A 25,167-nucleotide genomic window follows, 5' to 3' on the forward strand; every position below is an offset into this window, starting at 1 on the left:
AGGGAGCTGCCTGGAGCTAGGTCCTAGAATGGAACCAGTGGCTAGATGTTTAAATTTATACAGGCACTCATCTTTGAAAAGGATGCCAGGGGCAGGGCTTCAAGGGAAAAAGATTTTGTTGGAGATGTCATTTCCTGGTACAAAATGTTACTTGCAACTTTCAGTTCAAACCAAAAGCATTTGAACACATCCATTTGTAGGTCATGAAGATTCCACCGTCAGATGGAAAATCTAGTGGGGTCACATTTTAGTGTTATCAATATGCTATCATTCAAACAAAGAATGAAAATACTTTAAAATGAGCTTTATTTGCTGTCCACAATCAATCACATTCAAAGGCCGGGTTCTCAAAATACAGGCTTTGCCGAGTCTTCCGCTTCCAGTCTTGCCATTTAACGTAAGCAGCTACACCAGCCATGGTCAAGAGTACTGAAATAAACAAGCCCCTTATTAGGCAAAGGAATCAAATACATTCTCATTGTTTTACCTTCCAAATCATTAATTCTTAAATTGATTCAATTAGTGAGCCTTTAGAACTATAACCAGTCATTCTAGACAAAAAATTAATAGGTTTAAAATGAAGTATTTTTCTTTGTACAGAAACACTTACAAATAGCAAGGGCAGCCCAACCTGCTCCAGAACCTCCCTCAGGTTTGTTCTCTTTATCAAGCGTAGCATTGGCATTTCTTTCTGTATGGGAATGGATGTGATATTTGAATGTGACTGGAAAAAACCTTTAAGCTTCAATCTAACTGAAACACTAGTAAGCACAAGATTTAGGACTTATAACTTTGACGAGTGCATACAGCAGATAATCTTGGGAGTAATAACCAATTACAGTAATAATCTGTAAAGTCATACTTTTGTAATGAGACAAATTTTAATGGTGTTCATGCCACTAGGAATAATTTTTTAAACAATTGCTCATCACAGATGCACTTGCCATTATCTCCAGGAGGCACAATTGTTGCATGAAGTTCAGTAGACCGGTATTTTGCAGTACCAGAGGACAAAGTAGACTCTGGTGTCGCAGCAGTTGCAATAGTTGTCACAGCAGATGCAATAGTTGGATGTACTGTTGCTGAAAAAGGGAATAAAATCTCATGACCCAGTACCTCTGAAAAAGTTTCTATGGATTCTCCTTTGACTGAACATAGCAATGGGTCTTGCTGTGTCAGATACTATGTGCAAGAGCCTTTAACCCAAATAATAAAATCCACAAGCATACAGTTTGCCCAATAAGACATAAATCATCTTTCAAAGACTTGTGCATACAAGGTTTCCTGGGGACTTGGTCATGGAACATTGCAGCACAAAGCACAAGTAACCACAAAGCACAAGCAACTCTTATTTGGAGTGTTATGGACACCTGGTCAGCTCATCAGTCGCTAAGCTATTGGGCTAGAGCCACAACGTTAAGTTTTAATGCAGCAGGGAATTCATTCTAGGAGGAGTGACTACATAAGAAATAGGGCTTAGTTATTTTGTTAACAAAATTGTTAACTGCTCTAGTTTCCTCCCACAGTCCAAAGATGTGCAGGTTAGGTGGATTGGCCATGATAAATTACCCTCAAGGTAGGTTAGGTGGGGTGACTGGGATGGAGTGGAGGTGTGGGCTTAGGTAGGGTGCACTTTCCAAGAGCTGGTGCAGACTTGATGGGCTGAACAGCCTCCTTCTGCACTGTAAATTCTATGATTACCTATGATTCACACAGGCAGGCAAAGGTGATACTTGCATTTATGAAGCAACTTTTCTTTTGTTAGTGAAGTTAGTTCAGAATCCTTTTCAAACTCCTGCCTCTGGAATAGTTTTCCATGACCTCTGGCGTTTCAAATCCTCCTGTCGTCACCTGGTCAAACAGGATTCTTCCTCTCCCTGCATTCTGCCCAACCCTTCAAACAAAAAGGTTCTCTTGGGGTGTTCAGACTTGAAGCCATCAATCTTGGCTGTCTGATTTCCCATTTATAAAGAACACAGCCACGCTATCGATACGCAATTAACCTCCCATGGCCATCAGACTCTAATGGGCTAATGGCTGGTCAAGACCGTCCTGAAAGACGATGGATTTCAGGTGGATCATCCAGTGTATTCTCACCAACTAGTTTAAGTCTGAATGGGACAAGCCAACTCAGGACAGGTGTGGCATATCCCTCTGACTCTAATGTTAGCCCTAACCCCTAATTTGCCTCCTACATCTTGGATCCCATTTCTGGACCCAAGTTCCCAATATCTCCCCGTTGTAATACGAGTCAAGTAGAAAAAACTTCCAAGCAGAGTGGTCTAATCTTCCAGGTAGAAGTGAGCCAGCCTGGGTGCTCAGCACAGTCATAACCCTGCTCATCTCATTTAGTGACAGGTATAACAGACAACAGAGCTGGTTTCAAACTTCTATTACCAAAATCATGTTGGTCTCAAACCCTTATCTCTCAGCAATCCAACTTCTCTTCATCTCCAAGGACGAGATTAAAATCAAATTGCTTTTCCCCTCTTCAGTTTCCTTCCTCCTACATACAACTGCCTAGACTACTTTCCTATGGGAAACACTGATTATGGAGCTAGAACAGAATGAGCCAAATATCCTCCTTCACTGCATCCATTGTAATTAACATACTCTGGAATGGCAAACAAAATTACTGTCAAGCATCCTCTGACACCAATTGCAAGGGTGGAGTCTCAATCCTTTGGCATTTAACTGCAGACATTGAATTCACTAACCAAACTACTGATACTCCAAGTGCACAATACTTCAGTTATGATCCATAGTTACTTCTGTTCAAATGCCAGCTGCCTTTCAGTCTCCCATTTACAGCAACTTCCAATGCAAAGAATGGTAATTTGACTTGCCCCCACAGTAGGCACTCCGACTTCTGGCCCGTTAACCCAACCTTAGGTGACAAAAAGTTTAAGAGACTTCATTCCTATTGAATTTTAGATTAAAGGAACAATGTTGTCAATACATTTTCATTGTTGTTTGGAGAATCTATAAAGCTGGTGTTAAATATAGAACATAGAACATAGAACAGTACAGCACAGAACAGGCCCTTCGGCCCTCGATGTTGTGCCGAGCAATGATCACCCTACTTAAACCCACGTAACCCGTATACCCGTAACCCAACAATCCCCCCATTAACCTTACACTACGGGCAATTTATCATGGCCAATCCACCTAACCCGCACATCTTTGGACTGTGGGAGGAAACCGGAGCACCCGGGGGAAACCCACGCACACACGGGGAGGGCGTGCAGACTCCACACAGACAGTGACCCAGCCGGGAATCGAACCTGGGACCCTGGAGCTGTGAAGCATTGATGCTAACCACCATGCTACCGTGAGGCCCCCAAATAAATATATGCACCAAATAAATTTCATACGTACCCATTCTGCAGTGTTGTCCATTTGGCTCTAGTTCCTTTCCAGATGGACACACACAGGTGTATCTAGGTGACTGACTATTAAACCAAGGAGCAGGAAGACACATGAATTCACAACCTCTGCCCTGCAAGCTTTTGGCACACCAGTTTTTACCTGCAAAAATAGTATAGATCTTCAATTCATGCAACAAAAAAACGACAAGCACATTTTCCCTCAAGGGAGATCAAAATGTTGTTGTGCAATACTAGAAATGCAAAAGGTTGTAGGATGTTGAAGTAACATGGAGGGTAAATTCACTGGGTCACTTTTTTTTTTAAACCATGCCATGTTGTGGAACTTGTGTATCGAGGAAGGAAACATCATCCCTGGCCAAACCCTTTGTCACAGGAAGTTCTTCGTTTGGATACATGTTCACAGAATCTGGAAAAATGTTTTACCAAACAAACATTCAGTCCAGACACTAGCGATTACCAATAATGGCTAAAATGATCATGAATAGATATCCTGAGGGCAACATAGTGGCGCAGTTGATAGCACAGCTGCATCACAAGGTCACAGGTTCAATTCCACCTCTGGGTCACTGTGTGGAGTTTGCACATTATCCCCATGTTTGCTTGGGTTTCGCCCCCACAACTTAAAGATGTGCAGGTTAGGTGGATTGGCCACATTAAATTGCCCCTTAATTTGAAAATAATGAATTGCATACTCAAAATGAATAGACATCCTGGATGCATGTATAGGAATATTTACAGGATACATTAAAATTCCCATTAAAGTTCTTAGAACGGATTCATTGCTATGCAGATCAACTGTTTGACAATGCTTCAAGCAACAACTTGGAATTTCTGAACAGCGTAAGCAAGAATCAGAACAAAAGTTGGGCAGCACAGTAGCACAGTGCCAAAATGGGCAGCACTGATGCTTCACAGCACCGGGTCCCAGGTCAGATTCCCGGCTTGGGTCACTGCCCGTGCAGAATCCGCATGCTCTCCCAGTGTCTGTGTGGGTTTCCTCCAGGTGGTCCCGTTTCCTCCCACAAGCCCCGAAAGACACGCTGTTAGGCGAATTGGACATGCTGAATTCTTCCTGTGTACCCAACAGGTGCTGAATGTGGCGACTAGGGGCTTTTCACAGTAACTTCATTGCAGTGTTAATGTAAGCCTACTTTTGACAATATAGATGATTAAAGAGCTTGGAAGCTGGACAAGAGAAAAACTGTGGAATGATGCTTGGCAACTGGGTAAGAAAACTTAGTCTGTGGTTTAAAACCAAGTGTTGGAAAGAGCACAAGACTAGTTCTGTGGTTGGGTTAGAGCATGGACAACAGAAAGGTCAGTTTTGGGGTTTGGGGTTTAATGGGAGTGTAAAGTAAAGCCATGGACAGGGAGCGAGATTAGCCTGCACACGTTCTTGTGCAGATACTTAATTGTTCAATGACAAGTATACCATTATTATGCTTGTGGTTTTGAAGCATCGTTCAATAAATTTAGTTCAGGAATTTGTAAAGCTTCTATTTGTTAGTGTCATTTATTCAAATTCAAGTCAGAGTAATGGTTAAGCATAGTTTCCTTTTGATATCAGGTTAGTTTTATCACCCCATTTTCTAGATGTTTGTTTTTCCTGCTGGGAATAGGAAAGTGAAAAGGAGGTGGAGATGGAATACTCACTACCTTTTGGGGACAGGGAAGTGAAGAGGTGGAACTCGCCCTATTGTAGCTCTCATTCAATGTCGCAAGAGGGAAGAAAATACTGCAGATGGAATGTAATTAAATCATGTGGTAACCACATGTTTTGGCATCGTACAACATTAAATTTCATGGTGAAATGAAAGTGTGGTTGACCAAAATAATTTAACTAAATAAACATTATGGTGCTAGGCAAGAAAATGTATTTCGAATTTCTGCCAAGATTTTAACTGAATGGTAGAGCAAGATGAAACATCTGATCCAATTACAAACCCTACCAAATGTTTGCAACAGTTCACTGTAGATAATGATGCCTCGAGGCTCATGAAGGTCAGAAGCCAAAACCACCACATCTTTGCCTGTATACTTGTTGGCTCCGTAGATTGCTTTGTTTGCCACATCAGTCCAGAAGACACGATCCTAGAACAAGACCATTTTTATTCTAGAAATATAGGAAATGACTCGATATGTAGTTCGACCAGTACACTCTAAACTACACAATTAAGAATGAGGGGAGAAAATCAGCTATGTTCCATTCTGGTTTGTTCCATAGTGGAACAAAGATCAAAGTTCAGCTCATGGCCCAAGCAGCTACTTTTCTATTGTACTATATTACATTCAACACAATCAGTGAACAAGCATTCCAAGCATTGACAACACATCAAAATAAGGGGACATAGAACATTACCTCGAAGACAGAGACAGCAGAAGGATGAATGAGGAATTCCAGTGACCACAGCACTGTTCTTCTATCCTGACCATTTAGGCCTACACTTGATAGTGTGTGCAACTTTGAATCAACCCAATACAGGTAACTTTTCACAAGATCTGTGGATAAAGTTTTTAAAAAAGGGCTAAACCATTTGCCAAAAGGCACATTTTCCAACTCGAATAAAAATCTCCATCCTTACCAAGTGTAATGCCACTTGGCCATTGAATCTCTCTGGCAACAAGTTGCTGGCGGTCAGCACCATTCATTCCTGCTTTTTCAATCACTGCTGGTTCACCACAGTCTGACCAGTAAATAAACCTGCAACGGTCAAAGCATGAGCCACAAATCAGAAAGTATGAATTTTATGGGCCTAAAATTAACTATTACAATCAGAACATTAATCTCCTCCAACGTTTGAAGATGATCCGGAATTTGCTTTAAGTATACGTATATATACGTAGGGGCTTTTCACAGTAACTTCATTGAAGCCTACTCGTGACAATAAGCGATTTTCATTTCATTTAGCCAAGAAACTAACTAACAAGTTTCACGTTGCAAGTATTTGCAAAATGATTTGGACCTCATTTATTACCATTTTTTCATTTGTTCTTTAGCTGGACAGGACACCAGCTTTTCCAAAGTTGCTTTTGTGCAGGATATACTCAACAGTAGGACAATTCTCCTTTCTACTCTAACCAGATGCATTGCATTATAATACAATGCAGAAGACTTAAAAGCTTTGGCATTTGCTAAAACTAACTCACCCATGACAAAATCTACCTTTTTTTAAAAAAAATCAAAAAAAAATGCTACCCAACCTTGGCAGAATTGTGTTTATCAAGCCAAATATTTCTCTAGAAGCAGTGTGCCAAACCAGACACATTTACACATTGAAATGCACATTTTCAGTACCCAGTTATTGGATCAACTGCAAGAGAAGCTGGTTCCTTCAATTCAGTAAAGAGTGTCTTCCTTTTAGTTCCATCAAATGTGGCCACAGATATCGTCTTAGTACCCCGATCAGTCCAATAGATGTGCTTGTAGATCCAATCCACTGCAATTCCTCCTGGGATTTCTAGATCCTCAATTTTGGAAATCCCAGATGAGTGTTCCCATCCATTCATGGACATGCTGAAAAGAAAGTTAACTTGTTTAGAGACCACAAATAATTGTGACCATCTGAGAAATTCAATACAGGGCCACATTTTCTTCGGGGTCCAGTTGCATATGCAGTAAGCCAAAACAGTACACTGGACAAGCATCTGCTCTCAGCTGCAGCAAATGATAAACTAAGGTTTATATCAATCAGTTTAAGAGCTACCTGAAAATTGCCTGCTGGCCCAGGTCAGCCCAAAAGAGTCGCTGTTCAGCAATATCAGCGTCCAGAGAGACAGCATTTCTCAGCTGCACAGCTATCTGGGTGTACTCAAGGCGATCCAGTCCAAGTTTCCGGATGTCATGTCGATTAGTGAAGATCAAATAAGGCTCTTTTCCTGTGCAGGATTTATAAAAGTTTATGAAATTATCCATACATTTCAATAAATCTAAGCGGCCTTTGCTGCTAAGAAATCACCGTTGTTCTAAGATTTGCACGATATGATAACTTCTATAAACCCAATTACAGCAAAACACCCCAACTATAACCAGTGTATGAAACTGAATGGAAAGTGTACAGTTACAATAGGCTTTTTCAGCTGGCCTGAGCTACTTAATAGCACTTTGTTTATTGCTACCATATCCAGAAAGACCAATACTCTGCATCAAGATTCATGTAGCTTATCCTTGGTTAGTTACAATTCTACTGTAGGCATTAACAATCAATGGAAAACAAAAATGCAAAGTGTTCATTTTGCTAGAAATCAATGTAGAACTTCTGGATACACATTGTAGAGTGGCTCAATTGGAATAGGAATTAGAAGTAACCCCCTGCATAGATCCTGGCTGATCCGATTGTGGCCTCAACTCCACATTCCACCAACCTCCAATGACTACCAATTAAATGGAGATTCAAAGTGAAGAATAGACGTATGCCTGAAAAATATTCAATGACCCAGCCTCACTCAAGGGAGAGTTCCAAAGACTTGCGACCCTCAAAACATGGGAGACCACAAACTGTGCTCCCTAGTTATAGTCGCCTCCCCCCAGAGTCCTTTGCAAGTATCCTGGCTGCATGGTATACATTTTGTAAATGAAAGCAATGAACAGAAGCTGTGTTATGGAGGAAAGCAGACAGCTAATTAAAATTTAAGCAGGAAACTGAGAATGCAAGTCCCTGAAGCATATCTTGTGTTCCCAATCTGTTAATTAGAAAAATGCCAAGAATATATTTATTCAGCTCGAAAATAGATTGTTCAAGTTGCAGCTTCAGACAGGGTTCTCAAAGCATGGGTCATGACTCCCAGTGGGCTTGCAGGAGAAGCCATTGTGGTCATGAGCTTCAAGGCAACAATGGAGCAGAGATTCAGATTTCATAGTCCTGGGTTGCACCTTTAAATCTGCTCTACTTTTCTTGCCCTGTAAGTGTAGCCTAAATTGGGAAGCACTATATTAAAAAGGTTATTATTTGTCCAGAAGCAAAGCTGATGGAGGGGCTTTTGACAGTAACTTCATTGCAGTGTTAATGCAAGCCTACTTGTGACAATAAAGATTATTCAAAAAATAATTTTGTAAGGACGGTTATAGCTAGCCTGAAAGCAGGGCCATAGTCAGATAGCCCAAAAAGAATCCCACGAGGATTCTGCAGGAGTGGGAGCAAAGTATTTTGTTTGTTAAATCTTAATCAAGGAGGCTTGCAGGAATATGGACATTTGTGTATAAATAGAATAGGTGCACTTTTAGCGATTATCTCATGGTTCAATAATCGGATAAGGGTTAGGCTGGCTAGCTATTACAAATTAGTAAGCTGTATGAACAGTTGAAGAAAAACACAGGTAATTGAAGGGCCCCAAAAGTAGCCTCGAGGGCAGAATGGGATTCAAGGGAGCCACAAAACTGATTACTGGGAACCGAGAATGGTGCAAAAGGATTAGCAGAAAAATAGAAGGTATGCGCAAGGTTACAAGAAGCTCTTGTGGAAATCAAAGGGTCAGCTTTTATTCTTCTATAGTGCAACCAAAAACCACAATACACCCTTGGACAGTACCTTGTCCTGAAAGCTGTTACTATAAAGTCTGCCAATAGAAGACCAAATCTACTCAAGATTATGAAGGATAGATTTTTAAAGGAAGCTACTGCTGAAGATACACATACTAGTGTCTCGCATTTAACTTCTCAAACTACCCAAAGGAATTATATCTTTCAAGGACTGTTCAAAACTCTTCCATATCCAATTATTCCTCCGAAAATTAAACTTACCTACTGCCTTGCAGACCGAATGAGTGAGATCCATGTGATATCCTGTATGACATTCACACTTGTAGCTGCCTTCTAAATTGACACAAATTTGGCTGCAGGTGCCAGGATTTTGGCATTCATCAACATCTAAAATCAAGATGACAATATCTTTAGATTCATTAAAGGACATGATTTTTTTTGACCTACAAAATTCAATGGTTCAACTTGCCTTCACATGTCTTATCAACCAATTTAAAACCGTCAGGGCAGTCGCATTCATAGCCAATGAGGAGGTCCCGACAGATGTGGGAACAACCTCCATTGTTCATCAAGCATTCATTCACATCTGCAAAAGGAAACAAATGAGCATGAGCATCCTACTCGTTCCAGTCCACAAAAAAAGTTTGTATTACTGTGTTACATTAGTGCAAAAAGATGATTAACTTATGGTTTAGGAATGGTGATGGCTTCTGTACACCAGTGACTAGCTGAAAAGGCCAACGTCAGTCAACCGCTAACAATTTAAATAATGTTTACATGTATAAGCCCATTCCAATTCTCAATACACACATGAACATTTACAGAAGCAAAAATGCTAGAGATGCTAGAAATCTGAAAATGTAGTAAAGTCTGGAATCATGTCGAGAGAAAAACATTAATTCACTTTTCCACTGATACCGACAGACTTGCTGGAGTGAGTGTTTCCAGCCTCATGTGTTTTTAGTAGTCAATATTTACAAGTTGATTTCTAAAACAAAATGTAACCAGTTGAAATATAATTTTCACCAGGTCTACCATTTGATGGAAGTTTACATATCAATGTCCAACTTTAAAATTGCTAATTTTGCAACTAAAATTTGAAAGTTAGAGTACGGCAATCAATAAAACGTCGAGAATATTCTGAAATTAGTATAACATCTGCAAACATCGAAATAAACAAAATGTATCCTAGGTGGAATTGGTCTTTTGAAGCCCTGGCAGGAATGGAAAAAGGAGAAATGAGCAACAACATGCTTAATAGGTGATCACACAAGGGTGTGCCAATATTAGATGGCCTATTGAGGAGAGGGAAGTCTAGTGGAGTAGTGGTGAGGAGCAGAAGCAAAGATATATTTCAGAAGACTTACTAATCAGTACTTGTCATACTAAGATAAGAGTTAAATACTGAAGTCCATTTAATACTAGAGGATGTTTAGCAACAGAATCAGAATGGGCAATGAATATATATGTGTATTGCATTCAAATTAGTTCAGAGCTAACGGATATCAGTAAGATTCTTAAAGAACTGCCAAACCAGTCCACCATTGCACCAGATAGTTCAATTTGACATGCCAAACTCATTTACAATTACCTGGAACATATTTAAGCCATGAGAAGTTATACAATGGGTTGTGAAGTGGGGCCAGAGTTTCAGATCAACTTTACCTTTAGCCCTAAAATACTTACTACATTTGCCCAGGAGTTCGTCACTCCAGTCCTTGCAATCTTTTTTATAGTTACAGACTTGAGAAATGTTTATGCATTCACCACTTTGACACTTGAAGTCCATGGGTCCTGCACACTCAGCAACTGCCAATATTAAATCATTTTATTACAAACATGTATCAAAACAGGTTACAGCAAATAAACACCCTGGGAAACATACTTCCAACAATCAACTATTACACCCCCCCCCCCCCCCACCCCGTGATGACCGCGGTCACAAACATCCCCCACCTTCTCATCCCTGCTGAACCCCTTCAACCGCAGGAAGTCGTACAGGTCACCCAACCGTGCTGCTATCCATGGTGCTGACCGTCACTCCGGTAAAATTAATGCCATGCAATCAGAGGCAATGGCCATGACATCAGCCTTCCTCCATTCCAAGCTCAGGCTTCTCCGAAACCCCAAATATCACCACCAGAGGGTCAGGGTCCACCTTCTCCACTACCCTGGATAAGACAGCAACACTCCTACCCTGAATCTTCCCAATTTTTCACAACCCCAAACCATGTGCGCATGATTTGCTGGCCCCTGCCCACACCAGTCACTCAGCTGCTACCCCCCAGAAAGAACCCACTCATTCGCCCGAGTCATACACACCCTGTGCACCACCTTAAACTGTATCAGGCTCATCCTTGCACAAGAGGTTCAGTTTACCTTTCGCAGTGCCTCACTTCATACTCTCCAACTGATCTCCCCTCCCAACTCCAAGGATTCTCCTTGCCCTTCATGACCCGCTCACCTCCCTGCTCCCCCAGCCAATTGTATATATCCCCAATTCTTCCCTCCCCTTCCACATCTGGAAGCAGCAGTTGCTCCAGCAGGGTGTATCCCAAGCAACCTAGGGAACCCCCTCCAGACCTTTTGTGCAAAATCCCTAACCTGCAGATATCCAAACTCACTACCCCACCGGCAATTCTACTCTCCCTTAGCTCCTCCAGACAGGCGAACCCTTCCTCCAAATACAAATCCCTCACCTTGACTAGCCCCACTTCCCTCCACCTCCTGTATATGCTATCCATCCCCTGCCTCAAACCCATGATTCTCACACAGCGGTGTTAGCACAGACATCCCGTCCATCCTAAAATGCCTCCTCAGCTGATTCCATATATTCATCGTGGACTGCACCACTCGGCTCCCGAATACCTACTCAGCCATTGGCAATGCTGCCGTCACCATAGCTCTCAAACTAGAACCCTTACAAGATTCCTCCTCCATCCTAACCCACTCTACCCACCGCCGCACCTCATGACAAAATGAAATCATGGAGCTTTGAATACATGATAATTGTGTACGTACTCTTCTTGCAGTTGATTTCATCACTACCATCTGAGCAGTCACTAATTCCATTACATTGATTACGTTCAGGGATACAGCTGCCATCTCTGCATCTAAAATGATCTGGCCTACATGTAAGAGGTGCTAAAATAAAAACATGCACATTAAAATTTTTATTAGGACTTTCATAAGTACACTATAAAGCAAATTTGTGACAATGCTACAGTACAGCCACAAGTCACCTGATCAAATCCAAAGTATTCACTGTGTCCTTCAATGTTTTCCCTCAAGCAGTATATATAGTGACAGATCAGTGGCTTTGCAGGGTTACAGAGGAAGCTACAGGCTAGATCATGGGATCAAATATGGACCAAAAAGATGACTAGTGGAAAAGTCAGATTTATGTTCTGCAGAATGGCCCAAATTTATGCAATGGTTTAAGATTAACTGTCTGAACAAATCTAGCCCAATGCATGGTTAGCAATCAAGAATTTATAGCAGAATTCTGCACTGTTCGTTGTATTTTGTGAAGCTAGTATCCAACTTTCAATTGTGACTGTATTTGACAATCAAACTAGTTTGATTTACTAAATTGTAAAACAATACTTTTTGATGGCAGAGTTGTTCCACAACACTAGTCTCTTTGTTGAGGTTGGAAAATCACCTCCAATGATTCCCCAACGTTTTCCCTCAGTAGCATTGGAAAAGAAAAAAAAAAGTTTTGGTTTTGACAAACACTGATGACTCCCAGCTTTACTTTACCGTGAACTCAAAACCCCTCCAGTATCAAAAATCATCCAGACGGATTCAGATGTCTCATCCAATACTAGATGCCTATTGTCCCCACGACAAACTCATTCATACCAATTGTCTGAGGCCGAGCTAGACTGTTTATAACCTTGTCTTAGTCAACCTTTTGACTAAGAGTTCCATGGAGCAGTACTTTCACCAAGACAACTTGCAACTAGTGTCGCTCAACTCCATCCCTACTTGGGTGATCCTACAAAATGAGTCATCCAGACTGGAAACATTAGCTCCTTTCTCTCTCCACAGATGCTTTCAGACCTGCTGCAATTGTCCATTACTTTGTTTTTGCTTCAGATTCTAGAATCCACAGCAATTTGCTTTTATCCATCCCTACTTCGCTCATCTGCTGCCAAGCCTTCATCCATGCATTTGTTACCCTTTGTTCCACCTTCCTTGGGAGGCATGTGGCAAGGTATAAATATTGACCGAACAGAAAACAACTGTAGACAATGTACACATTTGTATTGTATTACCATGATCAATTTGCTCCGTTCTTTTTGGTACATAAACCATATATACTGAAACAGGTAGCACCAGGTTGGGAATTACTACGGCGACTTGAGAAATCTTGCCACAGCCACAATATCCATTTGGGAAACAGGTTACGCGAAACAAAAATTCAAAGCAAGTGCATTGCTCGAGTCTAGAGTCAGATGAAGCAAACTTTACAATACTGGTGGCTAGGTGGTGCAGAATCAGGGAATGCCAATAGCAACCCAAGTTCCTTTATATGGTGCTAAGCGATGAAAAAAATCAGCACAAGAGTTCTATTATTGAAAATAACTTACGGCAGTTGGCTTCATCACTTCCATCTTTACAGTCAATATCGCCATCACAGTACCATTTGTGGTGGATACATTCACCTGAACCACACCGAAGATCACTGGGAGAGCAAGTGACAAGTGGAGAGGTCGTGATCCCACATCTGTCCAGAGCTTCATCAGATTGATCAGAACAGTCTACATGGTGGTCACACACCCAACTCGAGGATATACACTCTGAAGAATTACTGCACTGAAACTCGTGTGGGCCACAGGAAAGTGGAGCACAGTTTCTCTCATCACTCCCATCACCACAGTCATCATCACCATTGCAGATAAATTTCTTGGAAATGCATCTGCCACTGATGCAAGTGAACTCAACTGGACTACAAGTAATATGACCTGAAAAAGACAGACAAATTAAAAACAAAAATACATTTCTAAGGCACAAACTTTTCCAATTGCAGACCCATGAATGAAATTCAAGTGTTAATTTCATTCCCCAACTGGAAAATCCAGTTTAAATATACTGCCAAGTAATAAAAGTGAACCATTTTACTATTAACCACAGTGGAGTGCTGAGGATAATTTTACACTCTGGGTGTTTACAAAGGTTCAGGATACAAGACAATGGTGAAACACTGAGGCAGGAGAGTGGCAAGTCAAAATCAAAATTCTTGAACTCCACTATTTCATGGGAAGATAGAAGGATAACTTTAACCAACCAAGTTATCCAAGACCTGGAAGCCAATTATCTGCCGAGCAATATGGCCATAGCATATGTCACACTCCGCATTCCATGAAAATTTAAAATGCTATGTAACACTAACTATATCTTACCAAGTTGATGAGAATTTAGGTGGCAAAATTAATTGATGAGGAAAGGACAGTGGGTGTTGTCTACATGGACTTTAAAGTCCCTCATGGCAGACTGGTACAGGGCAGGGTAGCAGAGCTAGTAGCTGCTTCACAGCTCCAGGGTCCCAGGTTCGATTCCCGCTTGGGTCACTGTGTGCGGAGTTTCCACTTTCTCCCAGTGTTTGCGTGGGTTTCCCCCAGGTGCACTGGTTTCCTCCCACAGTCCAAAGATGTGCAGGTTAGGCAGATTGGTAAGGGGAAATGATTTTAGATACCTACAGTTGCGGGACTTTGTTCGTAGACAGGTCCCATCTTTCCCGCGCCTCCCGCCAATGGGGATCCTAGACAGAATAGTCTCTGGGAGGGATGAAGGGGAGGGTAGAGTCTCGGGTATTTATAAGGTGCTCATGAGGGAGGAAGGGTCCCAGACAGAGGAACTGAAACTTAAATGGGAGGAGGAGATAGGCGGGGAAATGGAGGATGGGCTGTGGGCAGAGGCCCTGAGTAGGGTAAACTCAACCGCGACATGTGCTAGGCTCGGGCTGATCCAATTTAAGGTCGTTCACCGGGCCCATAGGACAGTGGCTCGGATGAGCAAATTTTTCGGGATAGAGGACAAATGCGCTAGGTGCGCGGGAGGACCAGCGAACCATGTTCACATGTTTTGGGCATGCCCTGAGCTGAGGGGGTACTGGGAGGGATTTGCAGGGGTCATGTCCCAGGTGCTAAAAACAAGGGTGGTGATGAGCTCAGGGGTGGCAATTTTTGGGGTTTCGGAAGACTTGGGCGTCCAGGGGGAGAAAGAGGCCGATGTGTTGGCCTTTGCTTCCCTGATAGCCCGGCGACGAATATTATTGGCGTGGAGGGACTCAAAGCCCCCGAAGACTGAGTGGTGGCTTGCGGACATGTCGAGTTTCCTGGGGATGGAAAAAATTAAGTTCGCCTTGAGGGGTTCTGTGCAGGGGTTCACCCGGAGGTGGCAACCATTTATTGACTTCTTTGCAGGAGAGTGAGCGTCAGCAGGGGGGTGGGGGGGGGGGGGGTAAGAGTAGAGTAGGAGGGAAAATATGGCGGGTAGTACCGGTGGGAGGGGAGCGGGCTTGTGCAATAGGTTACGGTGGAAGTATTGAAAGTACGTGGATGTTTGCACATTTTTGCCTTTTCTGCTTCCTTTCTGATGATGTCTGTAACTGTTTATAAAGCCAAAAACTACCTCAATAAAATTGTTTATTAAAAAAAAAGACAATGGGGATGGGCAGCCGGGGTGGTTGAAGTGGGAAGCCATTTTGACAAAGAAAAATCACTCAAGGAATACATCTTTGTTGCAACCTGGAACTTTGAAAGAGTGGGTGGGGGCGAGTTGAAGGGAACACAAGAGCCAGCAGGAGAGAGAGAGAGAGAGAGAGAGAGAGAGAGAGAGCGAGAGCGAGAGCGAGAGCGAGAGCGGGAGAGATGAGATCTCTTGGGTCATTTCCTGCTAAACTTACCACAGTTTTCTTCATCACCACCATCATCGCAGTCCCGTACTCCATTGCATTTCCAAGAATCTGGAATACACTGGAGAGATCCAGAGCCACATTTAACTTCACCAATGGGGCAGATTCTCGGGTCTGAAATGAGTAACCAAGTCTCAGTTAAAAGTGATCAGCTTACTTGCCGACAGGTTAGGCCTGATTGACTAATGGACAAACAATTAAAGGAAATTCAGACAAAATGAAAAAACAATTCGTCGGTATGATGCTATTCTTGAAAGTCAGCATTGATCCCATTCTTTCCTACCTAAAGTATTGTACAAGCTTTGAATTTTTCACATCCATTTGCTCCCATTTATTCATCCCAATCCCAGTTGTCCTTTGACCTATTTCCCACTCCACATTTATAGTTTCTGCAGTAACAAACTAGTCAGCAGGTTCAGAAAACATCCAATGCCAGGTCTCAATTCATTCTCACCCCTCATTTAAAACATCTCAAAATTGCAGATCTGTGGTTCGTTGTTAAGTGCAAGGAAATATTGTGTTACGGCTACAACTGCAGATGATGGCTGCAATTTAACAGAAAAATTGTGCCAATTGGCAGTGGATTTCGCGACAGCCACATTGGCATGATCGTAATCTGTATTTAGTGCTGGAAATGAGCACCATGATCATCACCATTACTGGCTGCATCACCACCTGATTCACTAGACATGAACCTCAGTGTCTCACTGCTTGGGGGGGGGGGGGGGGGGTAACAGCTTTTAAACACTCCCTCACCAGCTTGGGGGGGGGGGGGGGGGGGGGTAACAGCTTTTAAACACTCCCTCACCACTCACACCAGTCAGTCAACGCAAACATGGCAGCATGTAAACCTGACCCTTGCTTTGGGGACACCAGCCTGGCCAGGCTTCAACACTGGATGCTGGACGAGGCTTCCTGCTCCCCGGAGGGTTGGAGGATCACCAATACCGCCTTGGAGCCAGATGCTGCAGCCAGGAGGACCAGTGTCGAAAGACAACCCAAGGCCTCCAGCATTGAGCTGCAAGGGCAAGTTATCCCTGATGTGTTCGGTTGGTTCGATGTGGACTGCACTCGATGCAGGGAAGTTAGAAACAGACGTCTAACACTGGAGAAGATCCAACAAGTTTTATTCAACTATAGAACTGCTGCACATATTCAGCTGTAGGTCGACACTATACTGATCTGACTGGTGACCTTGTAGTAGCCTGACCAGACTTGCTAGCTACCACATGGTGTTTGCACTTGCTAGCTCGTGGACTCTGACTGTCTCAGTAGCTGGGTCCCGAGAGAGCGGGAAACCTAGTGCCCTCTGGCTTTATAGTGATAGTGTCCTGTCTGGTGATTGGCTGTACTGTGTTGTATGCTTACTGGTCATCCTATGTGTCAATCACTGCCTGTCTGCATCTCATTATATACATCAATGGATTATGACAATCCCCATCCCACAAAAATCACTGGCAGACACCTCCCACCCACCCCACAACCAATCCAACTGCTCGTTCCCTAGAATCCCCCACACCCACCAGCACAATCCCTTCTATGTCCAGTTGTGCTGCCCACATGCCACCTTCCATAGACCCCCATCAAGCATGTGGCTCAAAGCCCTCTTTGTCCCTGGAGAGGCTGGCCTGTTTCTGCTTATTATGGGCTACGATTGGGGGAGGGGGGGGGGTTGTACCAGAGATCAGAGTTCTCACCCCCTATGAGGAATGGGCTCTGGAAATAGCAGGGTTGATGGACAGCGGTCACTGACAGTGACGTAGAGGTGGGGAACTGTCGTGAGTTGTTCACGTCAGACAAAGTGGTCCTTCTCACTAGCCACGTTCACAGGACCCCCACCCAATGGGGTCAGGCCATCTGGAATCAATCCACCCCCCCCCCAAACGCAAAAGACCGCACAGAGGAGCTCTCCAAGGAGACCACCATCGATGTGTAACAGCTATCACCCAAACCTTCCACCAGTACAGAGGGATACACCTCAGTGGATGACACGAGTGGACAGGCTTCTGGGGCACAATCTGTTAGAGCCCCATAGTTGCTGATGCACATCAGGTGGAGGCAGGAACATCCAGGGGAGTCAGCAGTCAGGAGGACTGTTGGGTCCCAGGACTCAGCTGGGTCCCAGTCAGATGCAGAGCCTCTGAACAGGGTTATCCTAGAGCTGAAGATGCTAGGACAGGGCCGTGAGATTCAGGAGGGGATGTCAGCGACATTCCAGTGAGTGCGTACAGAGCCAATTGGAGTCCTAAAGTCTACGGACACAGCAGATGCCAACTGTGCATGACATAGGCCAATACTGCTTGGAGTGGCAACCAGAGTGGAAAGTCTGGAAGGTTAGCGAAGGTAACACCGTGTATTGCCCAAGTCAGGGCTTATAGATCATGTCCCAGTCATTGAAGAACATGTCCCGTATGCAAGGGGACATTGCTGAGGCACTACAGAGCATGGACCAGTTCCTGAGGAGCTTCAACTCTATGGTGCAGATGGGTAGGCACCAGGATTGGCAGAGCCAAATGACCAGCTGCTCCTCCATCCCAAGGCCATATAGGTACGTCAGGAGGGGGAATCACTAGAGGTCAACCCAGGGTCTGCAACCAAGGTGATACTAGAACAGGGTGGCACAAAGCCTGTGACAGCAGTAAGTTGGCCAGTGTCTTCTATTTCCCCCAGAGGACTTCTGCCAAGGGCATCAAAGACCACAGGGCACAGAAAGCAACAGGCTGCCTCCACCTCCGTGTATCCCATCAACACACCTAGATGCAGTAGACCAAGAAAGATCTAGTAAAACGAGGATCACAAGTGGGCACTGGTTGGGACAGGGGAAAATCACTGCTAGGAAAAATGGAAATGTCCAATGCAAATGTACATTATTAAAACATTACACTTAAGGCACAAGTCTCATCTTCAGAGGGGGCCTTCCTGAAACCATTGCCCTCAGTTTCTCCCATCCCTCAAGACAGTGGTCAGAGATCAAACATCCCCAATGTCGACAATGCTCAATGAGGATGGGCGAGAGTGCGCTGTCAGCAAAGGAGTCCGACTTGAGCACCAGAGCTTACCTCAAGCAAGTTACCACCACTCTCCTGCCTTGTATAATGACCTGGCGACAGGCCCATCACCCTGGGGTGATGTTATACAGATCCTAGGAGAGAGTGGTAAAGGTGGCAAGAGAACAGACGAGGCCTTTTCCAATGATAAGCATGTATGGAGGAGGGCCCCAATGGTGCTCTAGGCACATTAGACTCCTTTCTTGGCATCAACTGCCAGGACCTCAGCAGGTACCCATCCACAGGAGCCAGTCATCCTGGGGTGAAGATGCCAAGGATCCAAGTGTCCCAGGATGTAGCTGCTCCCAGGGACATGTGCACGATTGGACATGCTTGTCACATACCAGGTTCAACGTTCAGGGAGTAGAACCCTGGTGTTAATGAAGGGCACTCCCTGATGCATGCAAGGTGTCATGTGTGCCATCAAATTTCCCCTGGATCTGGTGCATCCTAGTGATGGCAGAAAATCCTACAGCCCTGGGATACATGACATCTCAACCTCGGACAGACATAAATCAGCCATATTGTTATATCTGCAAGGAATTAGAGGAGAGCCCTGACAATCAGGGCTTCCCCCCAGGACCCTCAAATCCCCCAAATGTCCCATCCAGCCAGCTGTGCTGGAGAACCTCTCTCCACATTCCAACTAGCCACATCAGGAGCCCCTACACCCCACATGGGAACTTTAGGAGACCATGCTTAGGTGCCCTCCCCTGATCCACAGTCCCCCAATGGCCACGAGGTATCTCCAGTGCTGAAGCCCACAAGTGTTTTGATTGTTAGAAATGGTGCTGAACGCGTCCTGGAGTTCAGGTTTCAAGGTTTGATTAAAATACAATGATCATAGTCTGAGACAATGCACATGTTCCTACGAGAAGTCACTGAAGTGCCCAGCTGTGAAGCTCAAGGCTGCTCAGTCAAAAAGTGACCATAAGCATATAACTAAGAACAGGGCTCTGTTCTGATCGGTACGTGGACCGAAGTACAGTGAAAAGTATTTTTCTGCAGCCAAGGGAACGTACACAGTAGTCAAAAGAATAATCATCAGAGTACATGGACAGTGGTGCATCAACAAATAACGATTGGTTACAGTGCACAAGGCCAAACAAGAGCAGCATTGGGCGCCGTGAATAGTGTTCTTACAGGGAACAGATCAGTCCAAGAAAGTTGTTCAAGGGTCTAGTAACTGCAAGGAAGCAGCTGTTCCTATGTCTGGATGTGCACATCTTCAGACTTCTGCATCTTCTGCCTGATGGAAGGGTCTGGAAGAGGGCAAAGCCTGGGTGCGAGGGGTGCTGTCTGCCTTTTGAGGCAGCGGTGCCGAACGCTTCGAGAGTTCAGGTTTCAAGGTTTCCTGGAATTTTTTGTTGGACAGACAGGCTGCAGCTACAGTTGTCCCAGTTATGGGTATCCACAATATTTAAATATGGCTTGAAGGCCTCAGAAAAGCACCCCCCCCCCCCCAAGGAGAGATCCCGACCTTGAATGCTTCAGTCCCTGCCCAACAGGTCCAACACCTCATCCGCCCTCCCAACTGCACCCCTGAGCACTGGGGCAATAGTTTCAGTGCCCTTGAGCTGCATGCTGGAAAAATGGAAATAGCTACTCACCTCCCGTTTCCCTCGGCCATTATGCCAGCTTTATTATTTTAAACAGACTAAAGACACCAGTGTGAATTCATGCTGGGGAGCTGGTTAATTCCCAGAAGGTAATCACAATCTAGTTTTTAAATCTTACAAACAAGATGGGAATGGATGCAAATATGCTCACCATATTTTGGGAGTGATGGAGATCTCTCCATCAGGAGCATGCCAGTTAGACAGCAAGCACACCTGGCGTGAATCTCACTTTTGACCTTTCTAGCTATTTAACCGACATGCCCAGATCCACACTGGGGGTGCCAGTGGAAATTATTAAATCATGCCCAATATTAGCATTGTACAGCAGTGTTTTCCAAACTTTTCCAGGACCCACTTATGCCAGCTGACTGACCTTCACAACCCACACCCTGGTCACTTATATGGATAGCAAAAGGGGAGCCTGCTTGGTCTTCAATCTCACTCCAATCAGCTTTGCAGGCCCCAATGCACATCTGAATGAAAATCACTTGTCACAAGTAGGCTTCAAATGAAGTTACTGTGAAAAGCCTCTTTTAGGGTGCACATCTCAGGTGCAGACTTCAGCCAGCTCCTTTGTGCAGTCTTCATCTTAGTGCTAACAGAAAATCCAATCTCACAGGATGGTCGTGAAGGGCAATAGCAATAAAATGTTTCTTTTATTCAGGACTGGATTCTCCTGGGACTTGCTTCTCCTGAGTGCTGTCAGCTGTGTTTGATTTTAGTGTATTTTTACTACTGTTAGGAGTGGGATACGAACCCATTTTAGTGTATTTTTAATGAGCTATCACAGAACAGGTATAGCAGATTTTCTCATTTGGGAGCCAGCTGCAAGTTAACAACTAACTCTGGGGTCTCTACCTCAAAAAAATTGAATGTTGCACCTCTCACCTCTTCCAAAATCTGAAATTTCTTATTTGCCAGTACATCCCTACTTATAGCACATGGGCTTTGCATTTGCACAATTGACAAAACCAAACCACCCAAGTTAACTTTCTTCTTCGTAGACTGATAATCAGACACCCTGGAGCTCTGTACAGACCGAACACTAGCACTGCTTTGTCCTGTCCTGGGCTCTCCTGAGCAGCTCTCTCCAGCAGATTCAGTTATGAGATCCTGGCCAGAAGATGTACTGTTTGTGTCCGTGTCTCTGGCCATCTCAGTCTCTTATGAAAATGATTTATCTGCATAGCATTATGGACCAGGGTTTAGAGAACCCTAAAGTGTATCATGAGTTCACCTGACCCACAACTTTTAATAGATTGTGGTATGGGAAGCACACAGCCCACTCTACATGTGTGGTACAGCAGAAATGGACAAGTATTTTTTAAAAGCAAAACAATGTTCATGCTATGAAATCAAGTTAACCTTTTTTAAAACACTGAACATCTTAGCAATCATTAATTCAAATACAACTCCCAAAGAATACAACACCAAGTAATCCTTTAAGCTTTCCTTTTAACATCCATAAGACTTAAAACACCTTTTACCAGAAGCACGTTAGGTTGATATTCACTAACTGAGAACATTTATCATTTTGAATTCACCAAATGATAAAGAGATAGTCCAAGAGATAGTCTTTTCATGCCAGAGAGATCAACAGTACACCTGCTCTGTCTGGCTTCAGCTCCAACACTGAAAACAAAACTAAAACACACCCTGCTCAAAAATGAAAGTAAAAAGCTGACAGACAGCCCAGCTCCACCTACTCAGACATCACTGCAGTAGTAAACACCCATTTCTTAAAGGTACTCTCACATGACAATAGCAGCTTGAAAATGGAAGCAGCTCTCCACGGTGATTTGGCACCAAAAGGACATACATACAAGACAGTTGGCACAACATGCAGGGCACGTAACCTGCACAAAGCTGCACGCAGCCTTCTTTCCTGCTCACCAAAGGCAGCAACCACTCCATTCTCAACAAATATACCAATAGCAGGCATTCGGTGCTTCTGCAATCGGGACCACGCTGGAAAGTCACAACAGATCACCCCGTAACTGTCCCAAAAGCCCTGACCCTCACTTTTAGGCAATCAAGGAAAACTAAGCTGTAGCATTTTAGATCAGTAATCACAACTTTGGCCGAATGTGTTTTAAAGAGGGAATTTGGCCGAATATGTTTTAAAGAGGGAATTAAGACAGATGCCACCATCTGGATATGGCCGAACTGGTTGCTGGGGATGGGGATGAAGAGGGAGGGAGGAGGAGAGAAGAGAGAAAGAAGAGGAGGAAGCACAAGCAACATAGCGAAGGGAAGCACGTTAGATGTTGAAGTGCAGGAAGGGGAAACAACCAAGGAGTTATCCTTGTTCAAATACACACTTTACACATGGAGCTTGCTTAATCCATACAGACTCCCACGTTCACATAAGCAGCAAAATCTCATTTGGTTCTTACAATAGGCAAGTCCCTCTACAATCAAGCACTTACAGCAAACTTCTTCACTTTCATCTGATCCATCACTGCAGTCAGCTTCACCATCACATTGCCACCTATTAGGTATACATTGCCCATCATTGCACTTGAACTCTATCACTCCACAGGTAGTTTTAACTGGTTAAAACAAAATATTTATAGTTAGAAATATGCATCGATTGAAAATTAACATTCGCACTAAGGAGGAGCAGTTTCTTGAGGAATGTGTTCTTTTCAGATGAAACATTCAATTAAAATCATCTGCTGCACCCTTAGTCCAATTTATTTATTCCACAAGTAGTAAATAGAGAAACGTTTTCAATGCAAAATTGAAATTGCAAAAGATTGCAACAAATTGGAAATCAACTAGTATTCAATTTTGTCTTGCTGTCAAAATCTTCCTTGGGTAATGTGTGGTAGGTCAACTCCGCTTGTGTTACAGAAAAGAAACTACTGGGCTACAACCAGGCTTGACCCAGTCCTTCCACAGGCAGAGCAAGAACAGGTGATCACAAGCAGAATCTATTCCCTACCCCTCTCCCTCCCAAACCTAACTGAGCTACATTGAATTCAATTGTAGCATCTGCTATGGACTGAAACTAAACATGGCCATAAATACAAACCAAGAATCAAAACTACAATCTTTAGGTCGACACCCAATTGCTGATGATCAAATGCAGAAGCATTTGCTTTATTAAGAAATATCCTCCAATTCCTTTTAAAGACTAGGCAATCGACAATCTACAATTTTGCATGCAATTGTTTTCTCCTGAAGCTGACTTTTAATGATTTATCAGGATATGTCTGTTCCAGCCAGTGATCAGCCCTTCAGCTCATCCTGCTACTACAGAAAGGATGTAAACGGGTGAAGCAAAACTCATTCAGATATTTAAACTGTACTAAATCTAGAGCATAATTGTTTGCAAAAATGAATAACGTTCCCAATTTTTGACTAAGTTTGATATTTGGCTCAAAGTTGTGGTACATAGGAGTCAAGGCATGAAAAGCATGAAACATCACGAAGTGCCAATTTATATAAATTTGAACATTCCCAACTGATTTGGAGTTGAATTTTTGACTGTTTAAACAGGATCTTAAAGGCTCAAGATGAAGAGTTAGGGGACCTTTAACCTAAACAATGTGATAGACATGCCTGAAATACCGATTTACTATGTTGAAGGCTCACTATGTTTCACTTAAAAGGCAGCCTTATGAACTGACCAAATGTCTTGCCACTTTCGATTCAATTAGGCATTTTTCTAAAATGCACTCAGATGTGGGCATCGATGGCTAGCCCTGCAATTATTGCCCACCCGAGGGCATTTAAGAGTCAACCATATATTTTGTGGGGATCTGGAATCACATGTTGGCCAGACTAGGCAACAGATTTCAGTCCCTAAAGGGCATTACTGAATCAGATGGAATTTTTCAACAATCAACAATCATGGTCACGTGTAGACTTTTACTTCCAGATTTTTACTGGGATTCGAATCCAGGTCTGCAGAGCATTACTCTAGGTCTCTGAATTACTAGTCCAGTGATAATACCACAGCCTCCTCAATGGAAGAGGAAAATTGAAATGAAACATATGGGGCATAGGACAATAGAATTTCAGGATGCTGCCACCAGTGGACTGGAAATGGAACTGCAGGTGGCAACAGCGCAAGGTCAGGAAGAAAAGGCAATCCTGGAGATCAAATGGAGTTGAATGCCAGAGCTGAACAGCCGAAGTGTGGGGGTGGGGAGAAAGAGAGAGAGAGAGAGAGAGAGAGAGAGAGACATGAGAAAGTTGATGACAATACATTGGATTTACAGCACAAAAAGACAGGTCATTCAGCCCAACTTTGTGTTTATGCTCCATAAAAATCTCTTCTCACCTACTTCATCTAAATCCCATCAGCATTTTGTTGCTGTCACCCTCATGTCTTGCTTCCCTTAAAGGAATCTATTCGCCTCAACTACTTTTAACTATTTGATTTAAATACCTGCCTTTGTTCCCAACCTCCAAATCATGCTTGGAATTGTGCCATTTTTGCATAATTGTGACCAGAACTATACACAGTACTTCATAAGTCTAACCAAGGTCTATGCAAGCTCAACTTCCAGTTTTCAAACCTAACTCTGCTTTGTGCCATACGGAATCCATTTTGCTAATCACCATTCAGACTTTATATTTGGCTTCTTTTTAACTCCATTTCAGTCACCAAATTGAAATTACTCATTTTACATGTCTGATTGTCAGTCTTCCTCCTTACGCGGTCTCCAATTTGGAGTGGAGGGATCTACAAATTGAAATTTAA

General features: G+C 43.4%; 1 protein-coding gene across 1 annotated transcript in view; it reads right to left on the bottom strand.

Annotated features, from left to right (window-relative positions):
• Nucleotides 1–289: 289 nt before the first annotated feature.
• The window catches only part of LOC119970288 (low-density lipoprotein receptor-related protein 2-like), a 118,483-nt gene continuing 93,605 nt past the window's right edge, over nucleotides 290–25,167 (bottom strand). Inside the window, exons 51-66 of the mRNA XM_038804667.1 lie at nucleotides 22,883–23,005; nucleotides 15,779–15,901; nucleotides 13,461–13,835; nucleotides 11,887–12,009; nucleotides 10,552–10,674; nucleotides 9,335–9,451; nucleotides 9,127–9,252; nucleotides 7,094–7,265; nucleotides 6,685–6,903; nucleotides 5,972–6,090; nucleotides 5,749–5,888; nucleotides 5,339–5,480; nucleotides 3,379–3,528; nucleotides 945–1,082; nucleotides 611–691; nucleotides 290–429 (exon numbers count right to left, since the gene is read on the bottom strand). Of these exons, the coding sequence (XP_038660595.1) occupies nucleotides 323–429; nucleotides 611–691; nucleotides 945–1,082; nucleotides 3,379–3,528; nucleotides 5,339–5,480; nucleotides 5,749–5,888; nucleotides 5,972–6,090; nucleotides 6,685–6,903; nucleotides 7,094–7,265; nucleotides 9,127–9,252; nucleotides 9,335–9,451; nucleotides 10,552–10,674; nucleotides 11,887–12,009; nucleotides 13,461–13,835; nucleotides 15,779–15,901; nucleotides 22,883–23,005 (2,378 nt within the window). The 3' untranslated portion in view covers nucleotides 290–322. The remainder of the gene's footprint in view (nucleotides 430–610; nucleotides 692–944; nucleotides 1,083–3,378; nucleotides 3,529–5,338; nucleotides 5,481–5,748; nucleotides 5,889–5,971; nucleotides 6,091–6,684; nucleotides 6,904–7,093; nucleotides 7,266–9,126; nucleotides 9,253–9,334; nucleotides 9,452–10,551; nucleotides 10,675–11,886; nucleotides 12,010–13,460; nucleotides 13,836–15,778; nucleotides 15,902–22,882; nucleotides 23,006–25,167) is intronic.

The sequence above is a fragment of the Scyliorhinus canicula genome, chromosome 8 (genome assembly GCF_902713615.1).
Source record: "Scyliorhinus canicula chromosome 8, sScyCan1.1, whole genome shotgun sequence".
NCBI lineage: Eukaryota > Metazoa > Chordata > Chondrichthyes > Carcharhiniformes > Scyliorhinidae > Scyliorhinus > Scyliorhinus canicula.